Raw genomic sequence first — 26,858 nt, 5'->3', positions numbered from 1 at the left:
ATGCCACGTCCTTCATTGTCGCCAGCTCGTCCCCATCAACACTAAAGCAAGGCAACAGGACCGCAAGGACCTCTATGATGCATCTGATCGCACAATCTTCTTCTGCCCTTCCGCCCGGACACAAGTTCACACTCCTGCCTTGTGCGACAAGTTTCAGTTTCGGTTCATAGGCCCATACCCAGTCTTGGAACAGAATATTCCCGTTAGTAATTATTACGTCTAACCTGTCGTTGTTCCAACTGACCTCCACTTTTGCACTGCCGAGATTGTCCACATCTCTGATATGAATCCTTTCACAAGGCATTCTCAGTCTCTTTAAGTTGCGGCCAGGCTGGCCGCTTGCATGCGAGGGAGAAATTAGTGTGGGCATTTCTTAGGCACTTCTTTTATTTATTTATTTCTCAATGCAGTAATCCTTGAAAGGCTTGTACAGGAGTGGACATGCAAACAGTACAGGCATAGCATTTTGTCATACAGAGGATACATCAAGCTCAGATGGAAAAGGTAATGGTTGCAGTCGACACGCCATGCAAGTAAAAAGTAAATACAAGGAAACAGACAAAATATACAATGGGTACACCATGTGAATGAAGTGCAAGAAGCAGTTATTACAGAAAAAAATTCACTATGTGTGCATTGTCTACACATTATCATGTGCACATGTCTGCATATGATCATCATCACATCGTGTTCCTCATCTTCATCGCTTGTGAGAACTCGTCTTGAGATTGATCTGTGCCTTGAGTGTGATCGGCCCACCACATCTTTGGGGTGTATTAAAGGTCGTGGTAACTGCTACGTCACAGTATTTCAGTGCTGCGAACCCATGATTTCAGGAGGCAAGGGCCACTACCAAGAGTGACACTCTCCCCACTTGCCCTGTCTAGCCTCTGCAAGCGAAATTCCTTCTCTGCGTTCTCCGGTACTAGAGCTTGAGGATCGTGTGAAGCATACGTTACTGGCCCTGCCCTAATTTTTTGTTCCCTTGCTTTTTTTTGCTGCACGGCACACTTCCACTGATGGTTTCGTGCGTGAACTTTTGTGTTTGTCTCGTTTCACGCAGCACACGATTTTGTGCGCTTTGCACGAGAACACCTAATTAGCGGTATACGTCAGTGCTACGCAAATACTGAGGCAGGCACAACCAGTTCATAAAGTATGATCGTGCGCTGGAACACGGTAGATAATGACATACTTTACATGCATACTTTCAGTGTCAGTTTGCGTTACTGCATGATGTAGGCACAAGCAGACAAAACGGAATTACATTTCTCTTGCTGTGGTGCAAAGTAAAACAAGAAGACGCAGACATTCGGTTTGTGTCTTTTGTTATTTCTCTAAACTTTAATTCATATATTGAAGCAACAGGTTATACAAATAACAGATGTTGCCTTGAATAGTTCTCAAAGCCACATGTCGCTACAAGTGACGTCACAGCAGTGCGATATACGTAGATGCACTTGTGCGATATACGTCGACTCTCCAGGTGGGAGCACGGTGCCCGTGAGAAGGGCAAACGGCATTTGGTTTGAAATTTCAGCTCTTTCTAGGGCATTTAGCAATGTAATACTTGACACAATCGTTAGCGTGAATTGTATGCGTGGCACTTGTCAGCTCATAATGGCAAGACTTGTTGAGCGTCCCTTTAATTGGTAAAGCACTGTATGTGAAGTGCCGAAGATTTATGGTTGGCTCTGTCCTGCAGCAAGTTATCTTTCAGTCTGCTTTCTTCCCCTCTTCCCGATTGTTTCTAGATACAAACTGAAAATATCAATTAATTTTCCCGGCACTTTCTCCAGCTTCATTGTTGATTTTCTTGGTATGGTTGTAAATTAATGAAAAATTGGCAGTTGCATTTGGAGGCAAAGCATTTGAAAGCGATGAGGTTTAGCGTTGCGCTAAAGGCGTCTCACAAAGCTGGCACTGCCAGCAGCATTGCCAATGGAGCGCCTCAGTGCTGTTTGAGGTGATGCGGAAGGCAAACCTTTGGCCATTGGAATTAGTCAAGGCTGAAAGAAAGGATTAGATACATTCAGCTTGACGTTTGCTATCTGCTCTGCTCAGACCAATGTGTGCACTGTGGTGTGGTATGGCACACTTGCTCAGTAGGAATGCTGATGTGCTTGTGTTCACAACGATCGCACTATCAGCAGCAGATGCCAGAATGCTACCCTGGCTCCGGCGGAGCCGATTGAGTGGAACACCCACTTGGCTTCGTGACTTTTGCAGCCAAACTCGCTGCACATCTCTGGAAGCCTTCTAGCCCTCCATGTTTGGGCTGTGTATGCACGTGGATACCATGACATTACAACAGTGACATTAGCAATGCCAACAGCAATGGCGCAAATGTGCCTCGAGCGAAGTTGCTGCTAGATCTGGGGAACTTTTCCTTGGTCTAGGGATTTTAGGCATAGCTTAAGAAAATAGGGAAATCTAGGGAAACTTCGCACTGTGTCATTGAAACAGTGAAAAGTTGGACATGACGGTGTGTTTAGATTTCAGTCACTGCAAATTGCATTGCTTTAGCATGTGAAGTATTCTATCAGCCGTATTGTAGTGCAACGAACGCCAAGTAAACAAAATGCAGGTGACCTGGGGTCTTTGACTCTTTGAGGGTCGAATTTGTGTGCAAGAACTGTGCCCTGTGGTAATCTTTTTTATTGCATTTTCCAGCATCAGGAAATCATGGAAAAACTAAGGAAAACAGCAAATATTTATTAGAAGCAATATTTTGTCTCAAGAGCATGTTACTCGTGCCAACAGTATACTAACAGGTACACTATGCAGTGAAAGAAAATGTCTAGCAAAATTTGTGGCTGTCTAATTGCTGTCCTGAAAATGCATTTCACCACCAGAATATACGCTTGAGCACAATTGCGATGAGTAAAGGCACTACCATATGGCCATACTAAAATTGGGACTGTGCACATCCTAGTAAGAACACCAACCTTGTCAGCAGATTTCATGGCGTCAAGTGGCACACTGTTCTGACAATGTTATGTTTACTAAAGGAGGTCCGGCGCTGAACTTCCTTACAATTCAAATAGAGTAGCAAGTTTCGACAACAAGGAAGTATAAATGTGCTGATGTCTTCTGTGAACTTGTTAAAGGCTCCTTGAAACACTTTTTCTTATACGCCTAGGTGCAGAGGGTATCTCTTAAGGAATGCTTTCTCACAAGAATTTGGTGTCGGTGTGCTGCGATAACACAGGTACGAGGGGTTAAACATTACCTTCCCCTCAAGCCATGGCGTTCGCCCTCAACTTTTACACTGTGCGGCCATCACTGTGTTCCCCCTCCAAGTGATGATGCAAGTTCTGTCTACTTCTGGTTGATTTGAACTGAGTGTGTTCCCACATCTCCTTCCTGTGCTGTTTTTATCGTTAAGCATAAGCTGCATTATCCCTCAAGAGAAAAGTGTATAACAGCTGTGTCTTACCAGTACTCACCTATGGGACAGAAACCCTGCAAAAAGGGTTCTGCTTAAATTGAGGACGATGCAACGAGCTATGGAAAAAGCATGATAGGTGTAACGTTAAGGGATAAGAAGAAAGAAGATTGGGTGAGGGAACAAGCGCGAGTTAATGACATCTTAGTTGAAATCAAGAAAAAGAAATGGGGAGGGGCATGGGTAGGACATGTACTGAGGAGGGAAGATAACCGATGGTCATTAAGGGTTACGGACTGGATTCCAAGGGAAGGGAAGCGTAGCAGGGGCGGCAGAAAGTTAGGTGGGCTGATGAGATTAAGAAGTTTGCAGGGACAACATGGCCACAATTAGTACATGACCAGGGTAGTTGGAAAAGTATGGTAGAGGCCTTTGCCCTGCAGTGGGCATAACCAGGCTGATGATGATGATGATGATGATAAGCTCCATGAAGTGAAATTTAAAGATGTGTCGCATGCGGTCAATGCAGATGCTCCCACACTATGCACATTGTTCGCTCGCTTTTTTTCTTTTTTCAGTTCTGTGTGAAGTGAAAAAAGGTGGATGCTGCTGTGGGCATTCGCCACATTGCTGCGAGTGTATATGCAATGTGCAGACTACAGTGTAGCTGTTCCTGTCATTATTTCAGTTTGATAATTGCCCCATAACATAAGAATATCTAATATTGTCATGTGGTGGTAACGTTGAACACTGTAGCAGTACTGTGAACAACAAAACTAACTTTTATTGGGCAAACCTGTGCCCACAAAACAGGCTGCACTTATAGCACAACGATAGCGGTGAACGCAGTCGGCGATCGTCGGAAATCTGATCAGCGGGTCAAGTGCGTCGGCTTTTATGCAGCAGTCGTCGAATGTTCCAGACTAATCGTTGGGACCCGCGTGCCTTCCACAAAGTTCGACACCATTCGCGTTACGCGATGAAATCAGATAACACAAGGCTCGGCGACAACAGACAGCGGATAGAAGCATCGATAACTTTCCAGAAACTTCAGATACATGCAGGCACATCCCGCGCTGTGCGATAACATTTGTTAGGCGGCGAAACGTGGTCGCCCGATAAACATAAGTACACGTGTCAATACCCCCCTCCTAAAAAGCATCGACCCGATGCTGCAAACAAACAAAAATAATAAAGAAAGCACTCATAGCAAAGAAAACAACAAAATAAGGAAGTTGTCAGCGTCCGTTAAAGGGTTTAAGGCACACCACGTGGACCACTTCAGATCGTGTGTGGCGCCACTGTGAATGCGAAATGCCGTCTGGCACGACCTCATAGTCCAGCGCGCCAATACGTTGGATGACCTTGTAGGGTCCGAAATAGTGTCGCAATAGTTTCTCACTCAGTCCTCGTCGGCGTATCGGTGTCCATACCCAAACACGGTCTCCGGGCTGGTACTCGACGAAGCATCGTCGAATGTTGTAGTGTTGGCTGTCGGTACGCTGCTGGTTCTTGATCTGTAGGCGGGCGAGCTGTCGAGCTTCTTCGCCGCGCTAGAGATAGGTAGTGGCGTCAAGATATTCCTTGTCAGTGACGTGCGAGAGCATGGCGTCGAGCGTCGTCGTCGGGTTCCTGCCGTAAACCAGCTTGAACGGTGTGATCTCTGCTGTTTCTTGCACTGCCGTCTTGTAAGCGAATGTTACGTACGGCAGGACCGCAACCCACACCTTGTGCTCGACGTCGACGTACATTGCTAGCCTGTCGGCGAGGGTCCTGTTCAGGGTGTGATCTGTGTTGTTTCTTGCACCGCCGTCTTGTAAGCGAATGTTATGTACAGCAGGACCACATCCCATGTCTTGTGCTCGACGTCGACGTACATTGCTAGCATGTCGGCGAGGGTCTTGTTCAGGTGCTCCGTGAGACCCTTCGTCTGCAGATGGTAGGCAGTTGTCCTCCTGTGGCTTGTCAGGCTGTATTGCAGAATGGCTCTGCTGTAAAGGCCGTTCCTCTGTCAGTGATGAGGACTTCTGGAGCACCATGTCGCAGCAGGATGTTCTCGACGAAAAATTTCGCCACTTCGGCTGCGCTGCCTTTCGGTAGAGCTTTAGTTTCAGCGAAGCGGGTGAGATAGTCCGTCGCCAGCACCTCCACCAGATGTCACGCGGTGGTGACGTTGAAGAACACAGTAGCAGTACTGTGAACGACAAAACTAACTTTTATTAGTTGAACCTGTGCCCACAAAACAGGCTACACTTATAGCACAACAATAGCAGCGAACACAGTCGACGATAGTCGGAAATCTGATCAGCGGGTCAAGCGCGTCTGCTTTTGTACAGCAGTCATCGAATGTTCCAGACTAATCGTTGGGACCCACGTGCCTTCCACAAAGGTCTACACCATTCGCGTCATGCGATGAAATTTGATAACACAAGGTTTGGTGACAGCAGACAGTGGATAGAAGCATTGATAACTTTCCAGAAACTTCAAATACATGCAGGTGCATCCCGCGCTGTGCGATAACATTTGTTAGGCGGCGAAACGTGGTCGCCCGATAAAGATAAGTACACGTGTCAATATGTATGTACGTTTAGGATTGTTTCTATAATGGGTTTGTAGGATTTCTCTGTAGCCGTTAGTGAAAAAAAGAATGCGCTGCCGCTAAGTTGTGAATGGAGTGAAACGAGCTATTTATAATGTTTTAGCTGCTGTAGAATCTGTAAAAAAAAGACAAAAATTATGAAGGAAAGAGAAAGTAAAGTATAACCATCGAGAATTTAACCCACACTTGTGCATGAAAGCAAAAATGGCACTGTCCATTCCAGGGAAAGTAGGTGGAAGCAGTAGCAGTGATTCACTTTGCATTTCAAGGAACATAATAGAGACTTTTAGCGTGCCCGCTATTCCAGCAAGTGGGGGCGGTTTCGGTGGATTGCCGGATGGTCCGGGACGTAAACATAACCAGCCGGAGGGGTGCAGCCACTTGGTGTTGTGGAGCTCAACCAAACGCAGAGCTAAAACTGCAGTAACCTACTTTATTCTGTTTCGCTGCTCGTGCAAATTTTCAGCAGCGGCATAATTGTGTTCGCAATTACGCCGCTGTCGAAAATTTACACCCCAGCAAAGAAGAATATAGTAATTGGCTCTGTGTTTAGGTGGTTGAGCTTTGCACCACCAGCTAGCACCACCAATCTGGCCCCTCCCGTTTACATCTGGCAAACTGCCCGTGCTTGCCAGAATACCAGACGCACTAAAATTCACTATTGCCAAAGAGATTCTTGCTGAGCTGATTGCCACCAGCTTGGCGTGAATTTCGTAGGCTTCCCTTGAAATCCCTTGAACATTGGCCATAATTAAGTTGGTGGCCTCACGAACACAGAGGCGCAGCCACATGCACTTGGTCTCTGGTCCGGAGTTCTGCACTTCTGGAATAAGAGCTTCAAGGGTGGAGTTGGATTGTGCAAATCCAACCGAACTGTTTCATTTTGTGAATTTTAGGAAACATGTATGCTTCATTCTCAATACGAAGACTTGTGTGAGCTTTGTCTATGTGTCGAAGTGATGTTATACACATGTTGTGTTCATTCGCTTGGGTTACGCATGTTGGTTGTTAGTCACAAAGCTTCTGAACAAGAGCGCACTGTTTTACGTATTTCAAGAAACATTGATGTGTTGGCATGAATGAAATGATTACAGTAGGGCTCATATTGTGCTGTTTGGCAGCCAGATGAGCGAATCAAGCAGTGCAGCAGAGGCACTGTAAAAACTTAACTTGCAAACTGTGGTGGATGCCTGCTTACTAAACCTCCGGCACCATCTTGACCAACACACTGCATACTTACATTTAGTTCCGTTATGACGTTATGCTGCGTGACAAACGAAGCACGAAAAAAAAAGTAAAAAAAATAATTTCTCTGCACACTTAGGTGCTTGCTGTTCTTGCAATGAGCTTTAAGGCGAAAGCCTTAGATGGCTCCTGGGTTGAAAAATTGACTCTCTGAGCCCTCGACCTTTGGTGGGAGTTCAACACATGACGTTAGGTGTTAATTAAGATGCAGTTAATTGAGATAGAGGCACCCTTTCCCTACCGAGTTTGTGGCCAAAAATAATGCAAAAATACCAATGTTTTTTATTTGTCTAAATAATGCTAAACATCTTGAAGCAACCAAAAGATATCCTTAAATGCGCTTTATTTGTAAGATACATCCAAAACATTTTTTTTAAGTGTGGAGAGGATTGGCTTCACTGCAATGTACAGTGCTAAGCATCTGACTTTGTGTAAACTCCTTGTTGCAAAAAATGTCTCTCTGAAAATTCAGAAACAACACTGTGACAAGCGGGGCTCATGCTTGTGGCAAGGGATGTCAGATTCCTAAATTGTAGACTTGGTGTGGTACATTTCAAAGCACGGAATAGCGCAGAGTGCTTCACTGCATTCCTCACACCACGTACGTGTAGCAGTTGGTTTCACAAAGAATGAAATCTGTTACTTCATTTATTAGAAACAATTCAACATATGGACACAGTTCCCTCCTCTGTCACAGGTACCTTTATGCCAGGCGCAGCCATGAAAACAAAACTTGTGCACTGCTGACACATTGAGATGCTATCGTCGTCCGAATCCGACGACTCAGAGAAGATATGGTGCTCAGTATTGTCGCTGCCACTCTAAGAGGAAAATTGAACTTCTTTACTGTCTCAGTCCGACAAATCTCAGACAGTGAACTTCTTCACTGTCTGAGTCTGCAAGCGAACATTTCTTTTCCCCTTTTTTCCGGATTAGAGCAGTTGCCGGCACACACGTGCGCAGAGGAGGCCGCCATTTTTAAATCCCAGTTGCCAGCATCGAAACGTTACTTTGACAAAATGCAAGCTTTAAATGAGCTTTTTTTTTTGCTGCGTCATCTGTTGAAGTCAAACAGAACTAAGCAAAAGTTATAAGGATAACTTGACTATGGCAGTGCACAAGTGCTTCTTCCAGCGCGGATGAGCCCAGCTTGTCTTCGGTGAGAGCTGTACAAACCGTATGGACAAGCTCAGCTTGTCTATGGTAGGGAAAGAGTTAATTAAACCGTGTGGACTAGCTCAGCTCATCTATGGTAGGGAAAGTGTTAGTTAAGGCACCCAAACCTACAACCTAAGGCAGAGTTAAATAAGTAGAGTTAATTAACGCACTTGAACCGACAACCTTTGGTGTGAGTTGAACCGACAGCCTTTGGTGTTAAGTCAAATTTAGTTAAGGTACCATTAATTATGGTAACGTTAATTAGGGCACTCGAAGCCACATCCTTTGGTGGGAGTCAAAAACCTTTAAATTTTTTTAGATTTTCCCCCTCGTGAGCCATATAATGCTTTCAAATTAAAGCAAGTAAACAGAACAAGTAATAGGAAGTAAGAGCGCATTCATATGAGAATGTCAGGTGATGTAATGAATGTCTTTGGAGTGTGCAGGCTTTCACCTTTATCTTCCTTATGCATATGCTAAAGTAATCGTCAGTCTTGTTTTTTACAGAATCCCTTCAGTTGGTCAGAGAGCTCAAGGCGCTGATATGGACTGTACAGGGTAGCAGCAGAGTTATTGAGACGACAAAGGTAGCATTTTGTTTACTCACATTGTTCTGCTATACACCAAGACATTGTGGGAGCACTAGAAATGGCAATGAAATGCATGCAAGCACTGGCTTGCAACTGTTAATGAATCAATAATGTTGCATGACGTTAGGAAAGTGGCTTGCAGCTGTTAATGAATCAATAATGTTGCATGACGTTAGGAAAGGGGGGGGGGGGCGAAAGGAACTGCAATAAACCACAGAAGCATGCAAGGGCCAAAGGTGATCACAAAGCTCAGATGAAATCTGCTAAAAAGCTTTGATGATTAGTCATCCTGGTACTGCTTCCATGTTTTGCCAAAACTGTAGTGTTACTAAAGCTGCATCAAAGCCTTGTGTCCACAACAGTGGCTACCAAGAAATTATTTCTGCTTCATATTCTTTCAACGTACAATTGGGAGTAAAGGTTTTTGGACTGCACCCACATAGAAAATGCTAAATTTCGTCAACCTCAGCATGCACAACATGGAACTGAGTCATGCAAGATGATAAACATTGTCAGAGATGCATGGAATGTGCGACGCCCTGTTTCTCATGCTGAAGCGGGGCTTCACCTATATATTTATTCATTGTTATTTATTTAAATTGCCCTTAGGGGCATGTGGCATTAAAGAGGGAAGTTGTCACAAAGTAGTAGAGTAAAACAAAAACAAGGGCAATGAGTTCTGTAATGTGATTCTCCTGATCATACAATCAAGATAAATACAATATATTTACAATGCATGATGAAATCTAAGGGAACATTGCTAAGATGGTAGGTGCTAGGATTAGAATTAGATTTGGAAACCCACATTAGTTTACATTTGTTATTATTTCATTCCATTAGCCACTTCCCGCACCAGCCAACTATATTATCCAGATCAGCTTGAAGTGTTATGGTATCATCAGCATTGATAATTTCCAAGAAGATAACACGGTCATCTGTGAGCAGATGTGTGTTAAAGAATACTGTAATGGTCAGATCATTAATATAGATAAGAAATAATAGTGGTCCTAGCACAGACCCTTGTGGTACACCTGTATGAGCTTCAGTGAGTGGAGAGTTACAACTGCTATCAGCAACGAATTGGAAACAGTTAGTAAGGAAATGCTTTATCCATTTCAGAATGTTATGGTTGATATTTAGTAAGCTTAGTTTAAAAAGTAGTAGTTTATGCAATATTTCATCAAATGCTATACTAAAATCCAAGAAGACAGTCAGCGCAGGATGAGTGATCCAGGATGCGATGCAGCTGATTAATTAAAGTTTCGAAGGAATATGATTTTCAAAAACCATGCTGTGCCTGGTTAGCAGCCAGATTCATGAAAACTACATGCTCTAACAATTTACAACTACTTGTGAGGGATATGTGAGGGAAAGAAGAATGATAGGTGTGACGTTAAGGGATAAGAAAAGAGCAGATTGGGTGAGGGAACAAACGCGAGTTAATGACATCTTAGTTGAAATCAAGAAAAAGAAATGGGCATGGGCAGGACATGTAATGAGGAGGGAAGATAACCGATGGTCATTAAGGGTTACGGACTGGATCCCAAGGGAAGGGAAGCGTAGCAGGGGGCGGCAGAAAGTTAGGTGGGCGGATGAGATTAAGAAGTTTGCAGGGACGGCATGGCCACAATTAGTACATGACCGGGGTTGTTGGAGAAGTATGGGAGAGGCCTTTGCCCTGCAGTGGGCGTAACCAGGCTGATGATGATGATGATGGTGAGGGATATGGGTCGATAATTAAGAGTTGAGTTTCTTGGGCTGGACTTATAGATTGGGATCATCTTCTCAATTTACATGAGTTCAGGAATTGTTGGAAAATTTCTGTCAGTATCGTGAAACTGAAGAGGCTAGTTCTTTTAAAGAATTCGTTGTTAATGCAGTTGTAACCAGGTGATGAATGATACGGTACACTATCTATTAATTTGTTAATTGCAGGTACCTCAACAATCACAGGATGCATTGGTAAGTAGGCTCGTTTTTATTCAATAAGCATGCACCTGAAGAAACAAGGAAATGTTCTATTAACAGGCCTCTGGCATCGCATTGAGAGCCTCCCCAGAGGGTATGGTCGCGTTGAAATCTCCAACGAGTACGTAAGGCTCAGGCGACTCGTAAATTAGACAAAGACTAAGCACAGCACATAACACGTAGTCTGCAATAGATTAAGCTATCTGCTCTGCCACGATTCCACCATGCTTAGAATAGAATGTAGTTAAAAACCCATATGGAAGTGATCATTTCCCCATCTGCCTCAAAACTTTCGAACAGAATAAATTCCTCCTGCACCCTCCTCAATGGAAAGTTGCATCTGCAGATTAGAAAAAATTTGAGGAAATCACCCAGATGCAGCAAAACACTTTAAAATATTTCAGTGTGAACAGTGCTATTGCTTATTTTACCGCTTTTATAATTGATGCTGCAAAAGAGTGTATTCCACAAACAAAGGGGACTACAAAAAGAAAAAGAGAGAGAAAGAGACGCGCTGTGGTTGCTCAGTGACGATGGTGTTGGGCTGCTGGGCACGAGGTTGCGGGATCGAATCTCGGCGGCGGCAGCTGCATTTCGATGGGGGTGAAATGCGAAAGCACCTGTGTACTAAGATTTAGGTGCACGTTAAAGAACCAGGTGGTCGAAATTTCCGGAGTCCTCCACTACGGCATGCCTCATAATCAGAAAGTGTTTTTGGCACGTAAAACCCCATAATTTTTTTTAGAAAAAGGCACGTGCCGTGGCGTAATTAAAATGCAAGAATGTGCATAAGGAGCAAACCAAAGCCTGGCATTTACTACATCAGTCTCCAACGGCAGAAAACCACCTGAACTTCAACCATGTGAAATTACAACGCAGGCGAACGCAACGTACTGCTAAAAGAGAAAGCTGAGGAAAATATGTCACAAGCATAAATTCCTACATGCAAGAAGTAAAAATCTGCAACAGGCTAAGAAAATTAATTAGTCGACACACCTACCTTATGCCTTTGGTCGATGATCAAGGCTACAGCCTTCAAGACCAGGCGAATACTCTCGGACAACATTTCGACCGTGTTTCTAGCTTTGCGAACTGCTCACAGTCATTGTAGAAACGTAAACAAGTAGCAGAAAGTAAGGCACTGAACTGTAAATGCTGTGGAACTGAACTCCACAACCATTCTTCTAGCAATGCCAAGTTCAGAGCTTCTTTGAACAGCTGTGTGAAATCTGCACCAGGAGCTAATAGTTATGTACATAATGTCCTGACATGCAGATTGTTGTGTTGTCTATTTTCAACATTATTTGGGCAGCAGGAGACATTCGATTGATGTGGAAAGAAGTGATTGTAGTCCCTGTCTTGAATCAAGGTAAAGATCCGTCCTCTGTGGCAGGCTACCGTCCCATAGCACTCACAAGGCGTTTATGTAAACTCTTTGAAAATAATGATAAATCGCAGGCTTTCACACTTCCTTGAATTAAACAAGTTCCTTGAATCAAACACATATCAGTGTGGTTTTAGTGAAGGCCGATTGACGACAGAAGACCTTGTTTGCACTGAAGCGTATATTCATGACACTTTCATACACAAACAGTTCCTTCTTTCAGTGTTCTTAGACATGGAGAAGTCTTACGATACCACATGGCAGTACGTAATACTATGTGACCTATTCGAAATGGGCATCCGTGGAAAAAATGCTTAATGTAATCGAAAGCTATTTATCAAATCGCATGTTTCGTCTTGGAATTGGTAATGTTCTCTCAAGTCTATTTATATAGAAACTGGAGTACCACAAGGAGGCGTGCTTAGCTGCACTTTTTTTATCATAAAAATGAATTCCTTGCGTTCATCAATACCATGTAGTATATCTTATTCGGTACATGTTGACGACGTTCAGATTGGAGTTAAGTTATGTAACCTCGCTGTCTGTGAGCAACAAGTACCGCTTTATCTAGAGCTGTCTAAGTGGACTGATGAAAATGACTTTAAGCTCAATGCCATCAAAAGCACCTGTGTTCTTTTCACACAAAAGAGAAGCCTCATAGCAAATCCTGATGTAGAACTTCAGGGGTAGCACATACCTGAGAACACAGAACACAAATTTTTAAGCGTAATTTTAGACACAAAATTAACCTTTATTTCACACCTGAAGTGGTTTAGAAACAAATGCCTAAAAACCATGAACATTCTTAAAATTCTGTCACACACGATGTGGGGTAGTGATAAGAGGTGTGTCATGAACCTTTGCAGGAATCTCATTCGAACACGCTTGGATTACGGGGTCATAGCTTATCATTAGGCTGCTCCTAGTGCATTGAAGATGCTGGATCCTGTCCATGACCGGTGCCTTCAGGACAAGTCCTGTAAAGATTCTCTATGTTGAAGCTAATGAGTGGGTGCTTCATCTTCAAAGGTCGTACTCAAGTTTTGTGTACTTTCTGAAGTTAAATGCAAACCGCAGACATCTCTCTTATGTAAGTATAAACAACATGACATATGCAACATAATTTAATAATCAACAGGCAGTTAGAAAACCCTTCTCACTGCGTGTACGAAAACTTAGTCAAGAAATGCATGTTCCACTTTTTGAAGATCCTCTAATGGCTCCTGTCAAGCTATGTCCTCTGTGACAATGGTAGCTCGTTGAATGTGACACTCCATTTGTTGAAGTAACAAAGAACGCTCCCCAGGTACACATTCAGGTTCACTTTCTTGAACTTCACTCGAAGTACTCTTGCCAAGAATTCTACACAGGTGCCTTAAAGTCGCATTCCGACGTTTCGTATGCAGCCGCCGGCCCATTCTTCTCAGAATCTAACGTCCTGCACCCAGAAACAAGCATATTCAATGCTGAAACATATGCTGTACTGACAGATGTTAAACATATCAAGAAAACAAAACTGCAAAAGGCTATTATATTCGCAGACTCTCTTAGTGTCGTAAAGTCTCTAATGTCACTCCACAAACACAACAATCCTGTACTCAATGAGCTATATTCGCTCCTGTGTACAGCGTATACATCTTATCAGCATGTCATAGTATGTTGGGCACCTGGGCACAGAGGCATTGAGGGCAACATGCTTGCAGGTGAAATTGCCACATCCACTGCAGCGAAAGCTGGTAGCTCTTCCTTAGGTATGCCAGGCACAGACCTAAAGCCATTTTTCGTCAAAAAACTTAGAAAGCATTGGCAACAGAAGTGTGACATCGAAACCTCCAATAAACTTCATTTAATCAAGCCACATTTAGGAAATTTGCCACCAATAACAAAAATATGGCGATTCGAGGTCTTTTTCTGCCGCCTTAGGATAGGTCCTACGTATGGCACACATTCTTACCTGTTTAGCGGTAGTGAACCTTCCATTTGCTGTAGATGGGACGAGACACTAACCGTCCTCCATGTCTTGGTGTTGTGTAGAGAAATGAAAGCTGAAAGGAAAAAACACTTCCCCCTAGCCTACCGACAGAATTTTTCTTATCATCCAGCAATGTTGCTTGGTGCTGACCCATTTTTTGACAGAAAATCAGTTTTTAACTTTCTGCAGGATGTTAGTTCATTGCAAATTACAGGTCCAAGAGTTTCATAGCACAGCATCTTGCGTGAGGTTGCTGCTGCTGTAGTAGCATTTTGTAGTCCAAGTGCCTACAGGCCGTTGCATTTAAGCGCCTCATCGAGGGAATAGGGCTGTTTGCATGTATATTTTTAGTATCTCATTCCATCAGAGTGTATTTTTTAGATTCATAGCATATCTGGCAAGTCAATGTGACTATTTTAATAGATATATATTTGACTACTCTTTTTAGGCCCCTATACAGCCACATTATATTGTTTTACCCAACCATGATGCCATTTATCATTAATTGCATCATTTAGTGCATTGCAACATTTGTTGAAAGCGTTTGTATAACCATGAAGGCGTTGGATGCTTAAAGAATTGAATAGATGATGTGATGAGCACACGGGTGGAAATAAAAGCGAGGAGCGAAGGTCAGGAAAGTTATAGTAGAATTTGTGGATAGGCAGAGTTGCGAAATTATACGTCTTGATGCTAAAAGGGGCAGACCAATAGCTAATTTCAAATTAGTAACGCTGATAGTGTTGTCATAATTTGATACGATAAAACGGGAGGCACGATTTTGAGTAGCTTCTAAAGTGTCAATCAAGTACTTTTAATGCGGATTCCAAATTGTAGACACATATAAAAGGAGAATGGAAAGCAAAAGTACAATTACTAAGAAAAAAATAACAAAGAAACAAAGTCCGAAGGAAGTCTAAAGTTCAGCTATACAAAGTCCCAAAGTTCATTAGCACTGGTAGAATGGCGACCTGCAGCGAGAAAGCCGTTCTCTTTGCATATTAGGAACCTTAGTGAGGAAATGGGTGTTTCAGTACAGGAACAGTGCCGTACAGCTACAGTGCAGCTGTTACCGTCGTGACAGTGGCAGCTCATAGAGTGTGACACATCATTTGTAGAGGTCACTAAACGCGAACCAGAGGCACACATTATAATGCATTTCCTAGAACTCAAATCCAAGTATTCGTGCACAGAGTTTCACATAAGCGCTTCCAAGTCACATGCTAGGGTGTCTCATCCAGCCGTTGGTCTATCCTTCTCAGAACTTGGTGCACTACTCCCAGAAGGAAGTATCTTTACGGCTGAGGCCTATGCACTGTTGTTGACTGTGAGGCATATAAGAAAACCAAAATATTTACAGACTCCCTAAGTGTCGTAAAAGCCTTTAAGTCACTCTGCAAACACAACAACCCTACTTACTGAGCTATATTCTGTTCTGTGTAGAGCATGCGTATCTAACCAGCATGTCATTATATGTTGGGAACCTGGCCATGACGGTGTCGAGGGTAATGTACTAGCAGACCAAATGGCCACTTCACTTGCATTGCAAGCTATTATTCCTACCGCTGCTGTCCCTGCCACAGATCTAAAGCCTTTCTTACAAAAGAAACTGCGGAGCCAACACTTGTGGGACACGGAAAAAAAGAATAAGTTTCACTTGATTAGTCCACAATTAGGTTTCTGGCCTTCCAAAATGAAAACATGACAAACTGATGTCCTATTCTGTTGACACAGGATAGGACACACCTATGGCACCCACAGTTTTTTTTTTACTGACTGGAGATGAGCCTCCAACCTGTCGTAGATATGGTGAGAAGCCGACCGTCCTCCACATCCTCCTGGAGTGTTGGGAAACCGAGGCTGAGAGAAAAAAAAAAAAAAACATTTTCCTCTGGCATGCCGCCAGCACACCCCTCTCCATCCTGCAATGTTTCTTGGTTGTGCACCAAGAAACATTGCAGGATGGAGAGGGAGAGGGATGGGGATGTGCACAACCATCCTTTGACACCAAATCAGTTCTAGAATACTTGAATGAGGTCGTCTTGCATATTTTGAGCCCCATAAATTTACAGTGCATCCTCTTTCCAGAGGATGCTGCTGTGATAGTGACTTTGTATAGCACATGCCTGCAGGCCCTTGCGCTTCAAGGGCTCTGTTAAGGCAGTAGTGCTTGCTGCATATGTTTACCTGTGACATATTTTGCTAGATTATCATTATTTTACAACGTATCTTTCATGTCCATAGTACAGTTCATTAACACTTGGCATGATTTTATTGCATATACATTTTTTTGCACTTCTCAGTGACTGTATTTTAGGCCCCTTTACAGCTACGTAACATCAACTCCTCGTAATTCATACCTCCACTCGAAGTCATTAACACCGAGCGGGCACTCTTTGGCCATATTTGGCCCTTGTGCCACAAAACACCACATTCATCACCGTCAGGGGTAATGAAGGCGGTCTTCTCATGATCCATGTCGTCTGTAGCAATTTGCCAGTAGCCTGAGTGAAAGTCCAGAGATGATGGGGGCACCATGGAGGCAGTTGAGGGCGTCGTCAATACGGAGAAGAGGGTACACGTCCTTTGTATTTTTGTTGAGGTGCTGATAATCAATGCGGAAACGCCAGGAGCCGTCATCTTTACTAAGACATCGGGGGAGGCCCAAAACTAGATGATGGTTCAATGATGTCTTTTGCAAGCATTTTGGTCACTTTGTGAATTACTTCACGCTCTTGTGCGGACATATGGTAAGGCCGACAGTGAATGAGCAGAGTCACCAATGTTTATGTGGTGGGTGACAATCTTAGTCGGGCCCAGGGGGTGATCATGGATGTCGAAAAGGTCGCTGTATGATGCCAAAATGCGGCAGAGTGCGTCGGTTTGGTTAGGTGAAAGGTCTGATCCAATCATTTTTCGAAAATGGTGTCGTCAAAACCTGGGCACTGGGAAACTTTAGCTTCATCAGGAGCAACTATGGTGACAACCTTCACGTCATTGACTGCTATAGCAGTGAGTTGGGCAAGCGACATATTGTGGGTCAATACCGGAGGGGTCAGACCATAATTTAGTAGTGTGAGGAACACAGTTCTCTGCTAGTGTGGCAGTGGTATGTGGCACAGTAACATTACACGTCAGTCGTAAGTCAGCAGTCGGAGTGATGATATAGTCGCCGACAGGAATGGGAGGAGTCGAGTACAAACACACGTAGGTGACGGCTCGAGGCAGCGGGTGAAGAGCATCACACGAAGCTGCATCCGTGTTGGGCAGCCGCGTGAATCTGGGATATACGGCGGCTCTTGGCTTGTTCAAATCACCGGCTGTTTTTGATGATGGCCTCAATGGTATCAACATTGGTATAAACGAGCAGGTTAAAAGTTTCGTCGGCGATACCTTTCAGCATATGAGAAACCTTCTCGGACTCGGGCATGTGCTCGTCAACCCGGTGGCAAAGAGTGATAATGTCCTGAATGTAAGCAACGTATGACCCAGTATATGTCTGTGCACTAGTCACCAGTTCATTCTGCACAGTAAGCTGCTGACTAGTGCTGTCACATAAAAGGTTGCGGATCTTCTCTTTGAAAGAGGCCAAGCTTGTAATGTCAGCATCGCGGGCCTCAAACCACACTGGGCCATCCAGGTAAAAAAGCAAGTGGGCGAGGTCCCACCTGTAGCTGGCACTGATCTGTTTGTAAAGGTTGAGCCATGTGTTGACGTTAACTCCATCCTGGCCGGAAAACACACAAAAATCATGAGCAGGAGGGGGAACCATGTAGGTGAAAGCCACAGGAGGAGAGGTGGTGAAGACAATGTTCTGGCACCGAGTGACATGGTTTGAACTGTGATGAGGGGGTCATTGCGGAGCTCCATGATAGGTACAGGGAACAACCACCACAAAGATGTGACGTAAAACGACATGAGGCGGGACATTATATTTGCACTGAGGTACACAGCAGCAACCAGGATAGTGAATTGCTTGCACACCAGACAGACCCGTCTTCTTTATCATTCTCCCTCATCAATTGTGCAAACCAGCTGACTCAGACATACCCACTTGGCCGCAGCAGGTTATGCATTATTCTGCGCCATCAAATGCTTGTCATTTGGCATGATAGCACCAGATGCATGTCTCTCTTCCACCGGAATTTCAATTTTAGTTTCTCTATTCGAGGTGGACATTGGTGGCGGTGTCTTGGTCGACAAGTTGCAGCTGGACCAACTGCTCCTGAAGGGCTGCACAGCGGGTAGGTTTGCTCGCTGCCTGCTCCGTATGGCGTTCACCCATGAGGAATTGCGAGGGAAGACCCTGTGTGGGAAGTCCGGCCAAGACAAGGAGGCCAAGGAAACACTGGATCCTGTGCGGCTCAATGCAGTCATTGGTATGTGGCAAGCTTGCTGCTGAGGCACCTTGACGCATTAGTAAACTTAAAGGGTCCACAACTGCCCAGGACATGTCATGAGATTTTGATAGAAATGACCACGACTTATAGAATCAGCCATGCTGTTCGTGGTACATATAAAAAATGTAACTTGAAATTTGCACCGAAGTTCGAGAAAAGCAGTATGTCGGACATCCCTTGGTGAGCAAAATGAGAACAAGGTAAAAGCGGGAGCCAGTGCTTAGACAAGTGGACTTTTCTTTAAGGCAGCCTTGAAAAAGACAAGTCTACTTCATGAATGTCATGGAATGTCATGCATGTATTATTACATCATTCATGCAGGTCATGTCATGCCATTTATGTAATTCCTTGCATGTTATGTCATGCATTTCACTCCAAATACATGTCATGCACGTCATGCCACGAGATACACGTGTTGTGCGCGGATATAAATCCTTAAAGCCACTGTTTAAGCTTGAGATGGCTTTACCACATGACATTGGATCACAAGATCATGAACCTTTGCACAATTCTGGCTCCCTTCACTCAGCTCTGGCTCCCTCCAGGAGTGATATAGAGTAACTCTTAACCCACCGGTTGCTCTCTGACACCCTATGCATGCCTCTGGTCTGCGTGCATTTGTGCTTCGGACTACATTAAATCGATGGTTCAGTGATAATTCATCTGGCTGGGAGAAGGCATAAGAAAAGGTAAAACAGAGATATGCTGACCTAAAATGAAAAGGTTTAAAAAACTTCCAAGCATTTTGGCTTCTACGGAACAAAAGGTGAACGAGGCATCTGTACAGAAACTAAAATGTCTTGAAGTTTTTTAAACCTTTTCATTTTTGGTCATCATTTCTCTGTTTTACCTTTTCACGTGGACTACATTCCTTTGTCGAAGCCGCATAAAGAATGAAATGCTTCCGAAATGAAGAGTGCATGCGTGGCTGCAGCAAAAAATTAGGCCAATGCATCCCTTGTAAGAGTGTTGCTTTATTTTTGAAAGCTTGGTTTGGCTTGGGGGGGAAGGGGGGTAAGAAAACAGGGCTTGACTTGTACAGTCAATCACAAAAGTTTACGGATCACGGGATCTCAGAAAACGTTCAATTTCCAGGCAGCCTGTAACAGTAGTCAGTAAAACAGGACATCACTATGTTGTTCGCATATACTGGTAAAGACTGCAAAGGCGAATGCTAGGCCCCATTGTGAGGCTGTGCAGGTATTCAGCTTTTTCTCAAATATCATGTTCCGCAAAAAATTTTATGGTGGACTGTACATGACCAAAGTACCTCACTAGGAAACAGAAAGAGCATGCGGCTATTATTGTAGAAATAATTCAACAGTTCAGGAAGCGTGAACCGTGTGAACATTGCCTAGATAAACAAAAGATGAATTTCTTACGGATAGGGTCGCACTTGTCTTCCCATGCCCTATCATGCAGGCATATAGTTGCTATGATGCTTGCCTATCTGCTCCCAGCGTAGGACTCCATAAAGGCAATCATAACTACAGATTTGAAAATTCTGTTAAAATACATTTCTGAAGTTCCTCCATTAGGTTGGACACACTGACAGGTAAGCTTTTCCTTGAATTAAAGAAATTTGTTACCATGCTTCTTAAATGGACACTAAAGGCAAATACTAAGTTGACACGGACTGCTAACCATTGTAGAAACCTCGCAGCGCTTGTTCCATGGCAAAAGAAGAAGGTTTGGTTTATGGTAAAATTGTGTCTGAAGGGTCCGCATACCTTTAGCGCAATTCTATTTCCCCACCCTGAGCTGGAAGTGGTGACATTACACATGCCATCACCAACCTCTGCAGCCATTGGTGAGTAAACGGTGCCCAACAGACAGTGCTATGGTCTTCTGAGCCAAGACAGTGTGTTGGATTCACCCACGACCGGCTTTATTACTTGGCGACCTGTTCACCGGCACCGCCTCCGTAGCCCCCGATTTTTTACTGCTTGTTTAGTTCATTCTTAGTTCGCCCGACCGCCGCTGCTCTCCGTGGCGCTACAACTTACCCCCACGCCGAGTGCGGGCTGGCGTAGCGGTAGCAGTGGCGGCTTCTTCGTTGTGTTTTTGTGCACATCTGAACACCGTGTTTCCGGCTGTTCTGATTGCTGCCCGCATACGTGCCAAGAACGCAATTACTGCTGAGAGCCTGAACATTTCGTAGGCCGTAAAAATCATCGCCCGCGATGGTGTATTGCTGCATTCCGCTCTGCAAATCGGGCGGGCGCACAGCGAAGGGTATCACATTCCACGAGTTTCCTGTAACACAACTGCGAAGGTGCTGCATCAAGTGTGGCTGCTGTGCTTGTTAGGGGGCCAACGCCGCTTAAGAAGTTTGCAGACCTAGTGCTGCCGTCACTCACAAAAAATCCGCTGTTTGTGTGCTCGAAGGACACCACAGAGCCTCACAGAAGGGCACTGCTAAAGCTGATTGTCCACAAGTTTATGAGGCCATTTTTGTCTAATTTTGCCTCTGATCTCACAGAAGAGCACGCCAAACGGAAATTAATTAATGCCAAACCGAAATCTCGAAAGGTCCTAAAAGTGTAAGGATCTGGCTGACCTGAAATAAAGTTCTGGCCACGACCGGCTATTGTGTCCGGCAAACAAGCTTTTCTAGTCTGGTTTTATTCATTTTTCATGTAGAGTGCGTCTTGAAATGATTAACAATCGGGTGAATGCCCATGAAAATGAGTAAGTGTGCATGGCGCGCTTTTTGTCGTAAATTGGCGGAAAGTAGCGCGGCTTCGCCCTGGGATGCTGCTAGGTACAGAGCAGAAGCAATCATGTTGAGATTGTGCAGCTGTACGCGCAAAAAAGCCGCTCGAGTAGCACCAGAGCCGCGCCCACCACTACAACCGCTCTTTTAGCTTGTTTAGCTGCAAAACTGCTGCGCTGAGAAAGAAAAATATTACCGCTATCAGCCGTTAGTCGGGTACAGCTTTTTGTGGCCATGCAGGGGAATTGCTACGAGCGCGAGACGCCTGCTTCTGCGCTGTTCTCGCACGCTCATGAGCCAGAGACTTAAGCGTGTTAGCTGACAGCTCGCGCTCTTAACTACCACTGTATACAGAAAGCTGTCCACGATTATTGCATCTTATAAATATTAACACGTCTTTGCGGTGCGTGCTTAAAAAACGATGCGGTTTAACTCGGCTTACCGGCAACACGGTAACGCAAGCGTACTGAAGCTAACAGAAGCGCACGGCGGGCTATGCCGAAATGAGGGTAAGTTGTAGCGCCACCTGTTGCGGCGCGCCGTCCCTCCTGAACAGTCACGTGGTATTTACGCGGACACGCGCCGCCATAGGAGCCGGCGTAGTGAGCAGGTCGCGAGTAATAAAGCCGGTCGTGGATTCACCACTGCAGCTGCTCTTTGTCAAGTGGCATAGACCCTTTGGGAATATGATAACATCACGTGGACGTGGCATTCTCTGCTACTTGCAGTTTGTGTTTTGCGAGCTAGCCAAACCAGCGCAACACTGCGCAATAACAAAACTGGTGAAACACGGAAGTGCGGGTAGTGCAGAGTGGGGAGAAAACAAAACCTTTCGACTTCCCATGTTGTTGTCAAGGGTAGTGTCACTGAGTTCTTTTTTTAAAATATCAAATAGAACAGGACGAGTAGCACCTTCTTTCATCTTATAATGCAATACGATGATCTTTTTTATTACAAATGTTTGAGTACTGGTGACAGAATTATAATGAGGAGTGCCTTCGTCATTGGGCTAGTACTTATCCCGGGGGAGTCTAATCGCGTCCGGTATCCACCTCAATTTCTTGATTACTGAAGCTCTGTTCGCGATGGCGCCTTAGACATTTTGGAGCATTAATCTATCATTTCAGCTTGACTTAATACAGTCGCCAACCGATTTTCTGGATTTCGCGGGGACCCAGAAATTGTACGAAAAATCGAACAGTAAAAAAAAAACTCATTCACCCAAAAAAATACAATTTATTAGGCTTAGAGCGGCTTAAAAAATCGCTATTGAATCCCTGCATCATACTAGGAGGCGATCAGATTTGCTTGTATTTATGCAAGAGTGATGTCGTCTCTGTATACAGTCTGACAAGAGCATCGCTGCGTTGGCGATCTCTGGTGCCAGAGAACAGCATTAAGATTGAATAAATGAGTCATGTTTGTTCGCACCACTTGGCTCTCGCGAAGGCATGCAAGGTGGTGCCAATCACACAAATATGAAGCCGCGTAAACACACACAAAAATGAAATGCCTCTGAGACACACCTGCTCTGTAGACATATTATATGCAAAACAGGAACCGAAACTTAAAGAAAAGAGATTATGTATGCTGCACTAAGTGATTATGACAATAGTGATGACTGAAAAAAGAAAAAAATTTCACAGTTCTGCCAGAAAGGCAAAGCACCGATTGCAATAGCAAATTAGCAGGCAGCTGTACGAAGTAAGGGTAGTAGCTGTATTGTCCATGTAAACTTGTAAACATTCGCTTACTAACTAAATAATGATAGAATGCATAAGCATGACTGAATGATGACGTAGAAAGAAACAGACACACGGACACAGAGCTGTCTGTGTGTCTGCTTCTTTCTACGTCCTTGTTCAGTTGTGCTTACACATTCTACCATGGATTCAAACCAGCTAGCCCGTCAACCTGTTGTAATTAAACCAGCACGGTGTCACGTGTGTGCAGGTAAACGTTAACACACCTTGCTTGATGACAGCAGAAACTGTCTGTGAAAATGCTCAAGTTAGAAATCGTGGCAGCACCCCTAAGCCAATGGACCTCCGTGCATCTGTCACTTCAATGCGTACGAAACGTTGAAAGCACAGTGCATACGGAGCTACCGGCACAACGCGCACTCTGCAAGCATCACGGATCGCTTTGAAAATGAGGCCCGCGCGGACGTGCACTTTAGCCATGTAGCAGACCGCTTTCAAGACACATGAGCACTGTCAATGCGTCCCTACGGCATCCGCCAAAAGTGTCTACTATGGCGTCCGCGATTTGCGTAGCCAATGCCGTAATAGACGCCACAGTTGTGTCCACTCTGTACGGAGCAACGAGTGAGCAGGACATTGAAGCACCTTAGCAACCGCCGGAGAAGAACACCCCTCCTCCATCGCCTCACCCCCCTTCCTCGCGCGCCACAGGAGAGGGCACACATCTGGGCCACGTTCCTCGCGGCCCAGATGCGAGGCATGCGAGATTGAACCACATTTGCTGGCTCACCCCTACATGCTTTCACTCATACAGAACCTCACGACGACGTCGACATTGAGCCAAGGAAGAGCGGGCATTGCCTCAGAGACAGAAGTTTTGTACGTGCTCTCTATTGAAAGCGTGTGCCTCCCGATTTTAGAGTCTATAGAGCGCGGGCCACGGCAAGCCAAGCCTGGCCAAGTGAGCTGAAAATTAAACATGGCAGCCCCCCATGATTGGGTAGCGTTTCTTGGAATGAGCGATTCAGTCCAGACAATCAAGCTTTCGTTCCTAAATTCGTCCAAAAAGATCGTTTGCAAAATGCATTAGCTATATGGGAACCCTGATTGTACATTTATGAAGTCCGAAATATCCATGAAGTCCATATTTTGGAGTCTGAAAAATTTGTCGACAACTGTATTTGCCTTTAGTGTCCTCTAAAGGCACTTGACCTCAGCTCGTCATGACCGATCATCACGATCATTACCTCACAACATGCACAGTCTGCCACAACGTGCTGGTAGACATTCTGTTGTCATAACTTTGTTCGGTTAGGTTTGTGAAGCACTCGTTGGTAGATCGACGTAGCAGCATTACAGATGAGCTGGTTCCTGAACATTGCAATGTTCTGGTCACATGTGATTGCCTTCTGTGTGCCGACACAAACCTCTTGGAAAATTATATCGAGACTGGTTTGTAGAAAGCTAAATATAGGAAATTAATTAGGGTGCTCTGTGGCTTGCAGTACTTTTCTTGGAATTTTGAGGTTTAGGATATTTATTTATTACAGAAATGAATGGTCGAGAATATTGTGCCAGTATACACTTAGGTGTGAGTAAATTTACATTCTGTAGAGGTAGATTCTCAAAATCAGTTCTTTTTTAAATATAAGTTAGATATTCACTGTGGTCTTACTCAAAGGCCAAGCAGGTTGGCAAGTGTATAAAAAAACACAGCACATGAAATTTGCCCAGTAAACAGGAATGCTTCTTAATCCAAGTAATTACAGGTATTACACGTAACATATCAGAAGCAACCGCTTAGCATATCAGAAATGACCCTATTCATGCCTGTCTTTTCTGTGGTGCTGGTAGTGTTGTCACACTGCTGTGAATTAGGCCAAAAAAGGCAGGGTGTGTACATCTCCTTGAATTTCTTTAAAACCCGTGAAATTGGAAAAAGACATTCAAGGGCCCTCAAAACTGCTTGAAACTAAATGTGCTCCTTGAACTCTTGAAAACTTGGGTTAAAGGTAACTTTTTACTATTCAGAGTAACAAGCTTCACATACGGGCTAAGCCACCGACACTGTCTATCGGTCAGCAATCCCACATATTTTATTTTAAGCATGCCACTAAATAATTGCAATGTTCTGTGTCTGTAGCCGCCAACGACATGCCTGTTTAAGTCGCCAATGCCATCGTGGAGCTAGACAAAGCCAGACCAAGCAACCAAGCTTTGCCACTATTCTGTTATTTTGCTATTTGGTTCACACTGCAGCCATCATGGCTCCATTTTCGAGCCCTATAGGCTCTAGAAATGCCTGGTGGAAAGTAAGTTTCAGCCATTTGGCTTTCACGAGTATCTTTGGCTGATTCTGGACACTATATTAACCGTCATGCCAGAAGGTGATTGACATCACCACAAGAAGAAAGCCAACTTTGAAAAGCCACCTCAAGAGCTTGGACTTGGCAGTTGCTTAGCTGGGCTATAAATTTCAGCTAAGAAGGAGATTTCACAAAGTTCCGGTGTATGTTTATGACTAAGATTTGCTACCCCTTCCTTAAATTTTGGCCTTTGAGGCATACTCCGAGTGTGGTGACAAAGTCAGCAGTCGTGTTGGCTTGATGGGCAACACTCGCCATTGGCAATCTTCGTTAGCAGCAGTAGCTGCAACATAGCTAACACAAGTAGGTACTAACTGAGGGTGATAAAAGCATAGAATACTCAGGTTTGTGGACTAAAATATGTACATCATGTAAATCATGCTGAAATAATGAAAATAGCTACCATATAGCAAGAGCAAATGAGAGAGAAATAAAAAACAGGAACGACCAACAATACTATGTATAGGCATGCAGAGTGTGTAAACGTGGTGTGTAAACATGCTCAATAACACCGTGAAATAGGCATTTTTGAATAAAAGTGGGCAAATAGCGCTTGTTTATGAAGAGAAGATTAAAAGAGACATAAGGAGTTAAAAAAAAGAAGTGAGCATTGTAATGAATTTCAGCAACTTGAAATAAGACTCCGTAAAGAATCTGTTTGAAGTGAAAGTATGTGCGACGAAAATAATGTCACCTTTTCGATCATAGGTACAGTCAGAGCATTTTTAAACCTTGTTATTGCTTTTTCTTTCAGGCTACACATGTCAGCGCTTCAAAACATTCCCTGCCAAGTTGAAGAACAGCCTTTCAAGCATGCTGAGTCGAGAAATAAAGTAAGCAGGTAGAATGACCTGCTGTGACCTGTAATCATATCACAACATCAAAAACACATAACATTGCTGAACTCTCCGAGCCTCATTGAAGTGGTCATTACAACTAAAACACGTCTTTTATCAAGAATAAATGTTGCAGAAGTGGTTTCTGACTTGTTAACTCTTTCTGTACTGCACCCATTGGGCATAGTTAACCTGCTAACGATGGTTTGAAATGCTGCTTTCGAGGCCTTCTGCACCACTCACGGACATGCTGTGTTATTGGACGTGAAGGAGGAGACCTATAGTTTTGTTTTCCAAGCAGTTTGATTTTTCCTTCCAGGTGGTGGTTTTTCATCGTGCTCCAAAGTTTGCGCGATCATCAAAGTAGAAAGCAAAAATGGCTGCCCACTGTCGATGGTTTGAAACAACGATTTTTCTTAGTAGATGCAAGTGTGTCTTTATAAACTTGATTCAGTTTTATCCAACAATCTTGATTCTAGCGATTTATATCTATTTTATGACATACATACATCTCGTTAATAATACTTTTATGC

At 44.1% G+C, this 26,858-nt stretch overlaps 1 protein-coding gene across 4 annotated transcripts in view; it reads left to right on the top strand.

The window, feature by feature from the left end:
* LOC142564792 (uncharacterized) overlaps positions 1–26,469 on the top strand; it is a 42,823-nt gene extending 16,354 nt beyond the window's left edge. For 2 of the 4 annotated variants that reach the window (XM_075675952.1, XM_075675955.1), the window contains exons 5-8: positions 8,898–8,977; positions 10,916–10,942; positions 18,476–18,683; positions 26,244–26,469. In XM_075675952.1, coding sequence (XP_075532067.1) covers positions 8,898–8,977; positions 10,916–10,942; positions 18,476–18,683; positions 26,244–26,326 — 398 coding nt within the window. In that variant the 3' untranslated portion in view covers positions 26,327–26,469. Of the gene's footprint in view, positions 1–8,897; positions 8,978–10,915; positions 10,943–18,461; positions 18,684–26,243 lie in introns of those variants that run through there. The other 2 variants (XM_075675953.1, XM_075675954.1) reach the window with 2 other exon arrangements.
* The last annotated feature ends 389 nt before the right edge of the window (positions 26,470–26,858 follow it).

The sequence above is a fragment of the Dermacentor variabilis genome, chromosome 11 (assembly GCF_050947875.1).
Source record: "Dermacentor variabilis isolate Ectoservices chromosome 11, ASM5094787v1, whole genome shotgun sequence".
NCBI lineage: Eukaryota > Metazoa > Arthropoda > Arachnida > Ixodida > Ixodidae > Dermacentor > Dermacentor variabilis.
The sequence above is the reverse complement of the archived record's forward strand: the minus strand, read 5'-3'. Positions and strand labels throughout refer to the sequence as shown.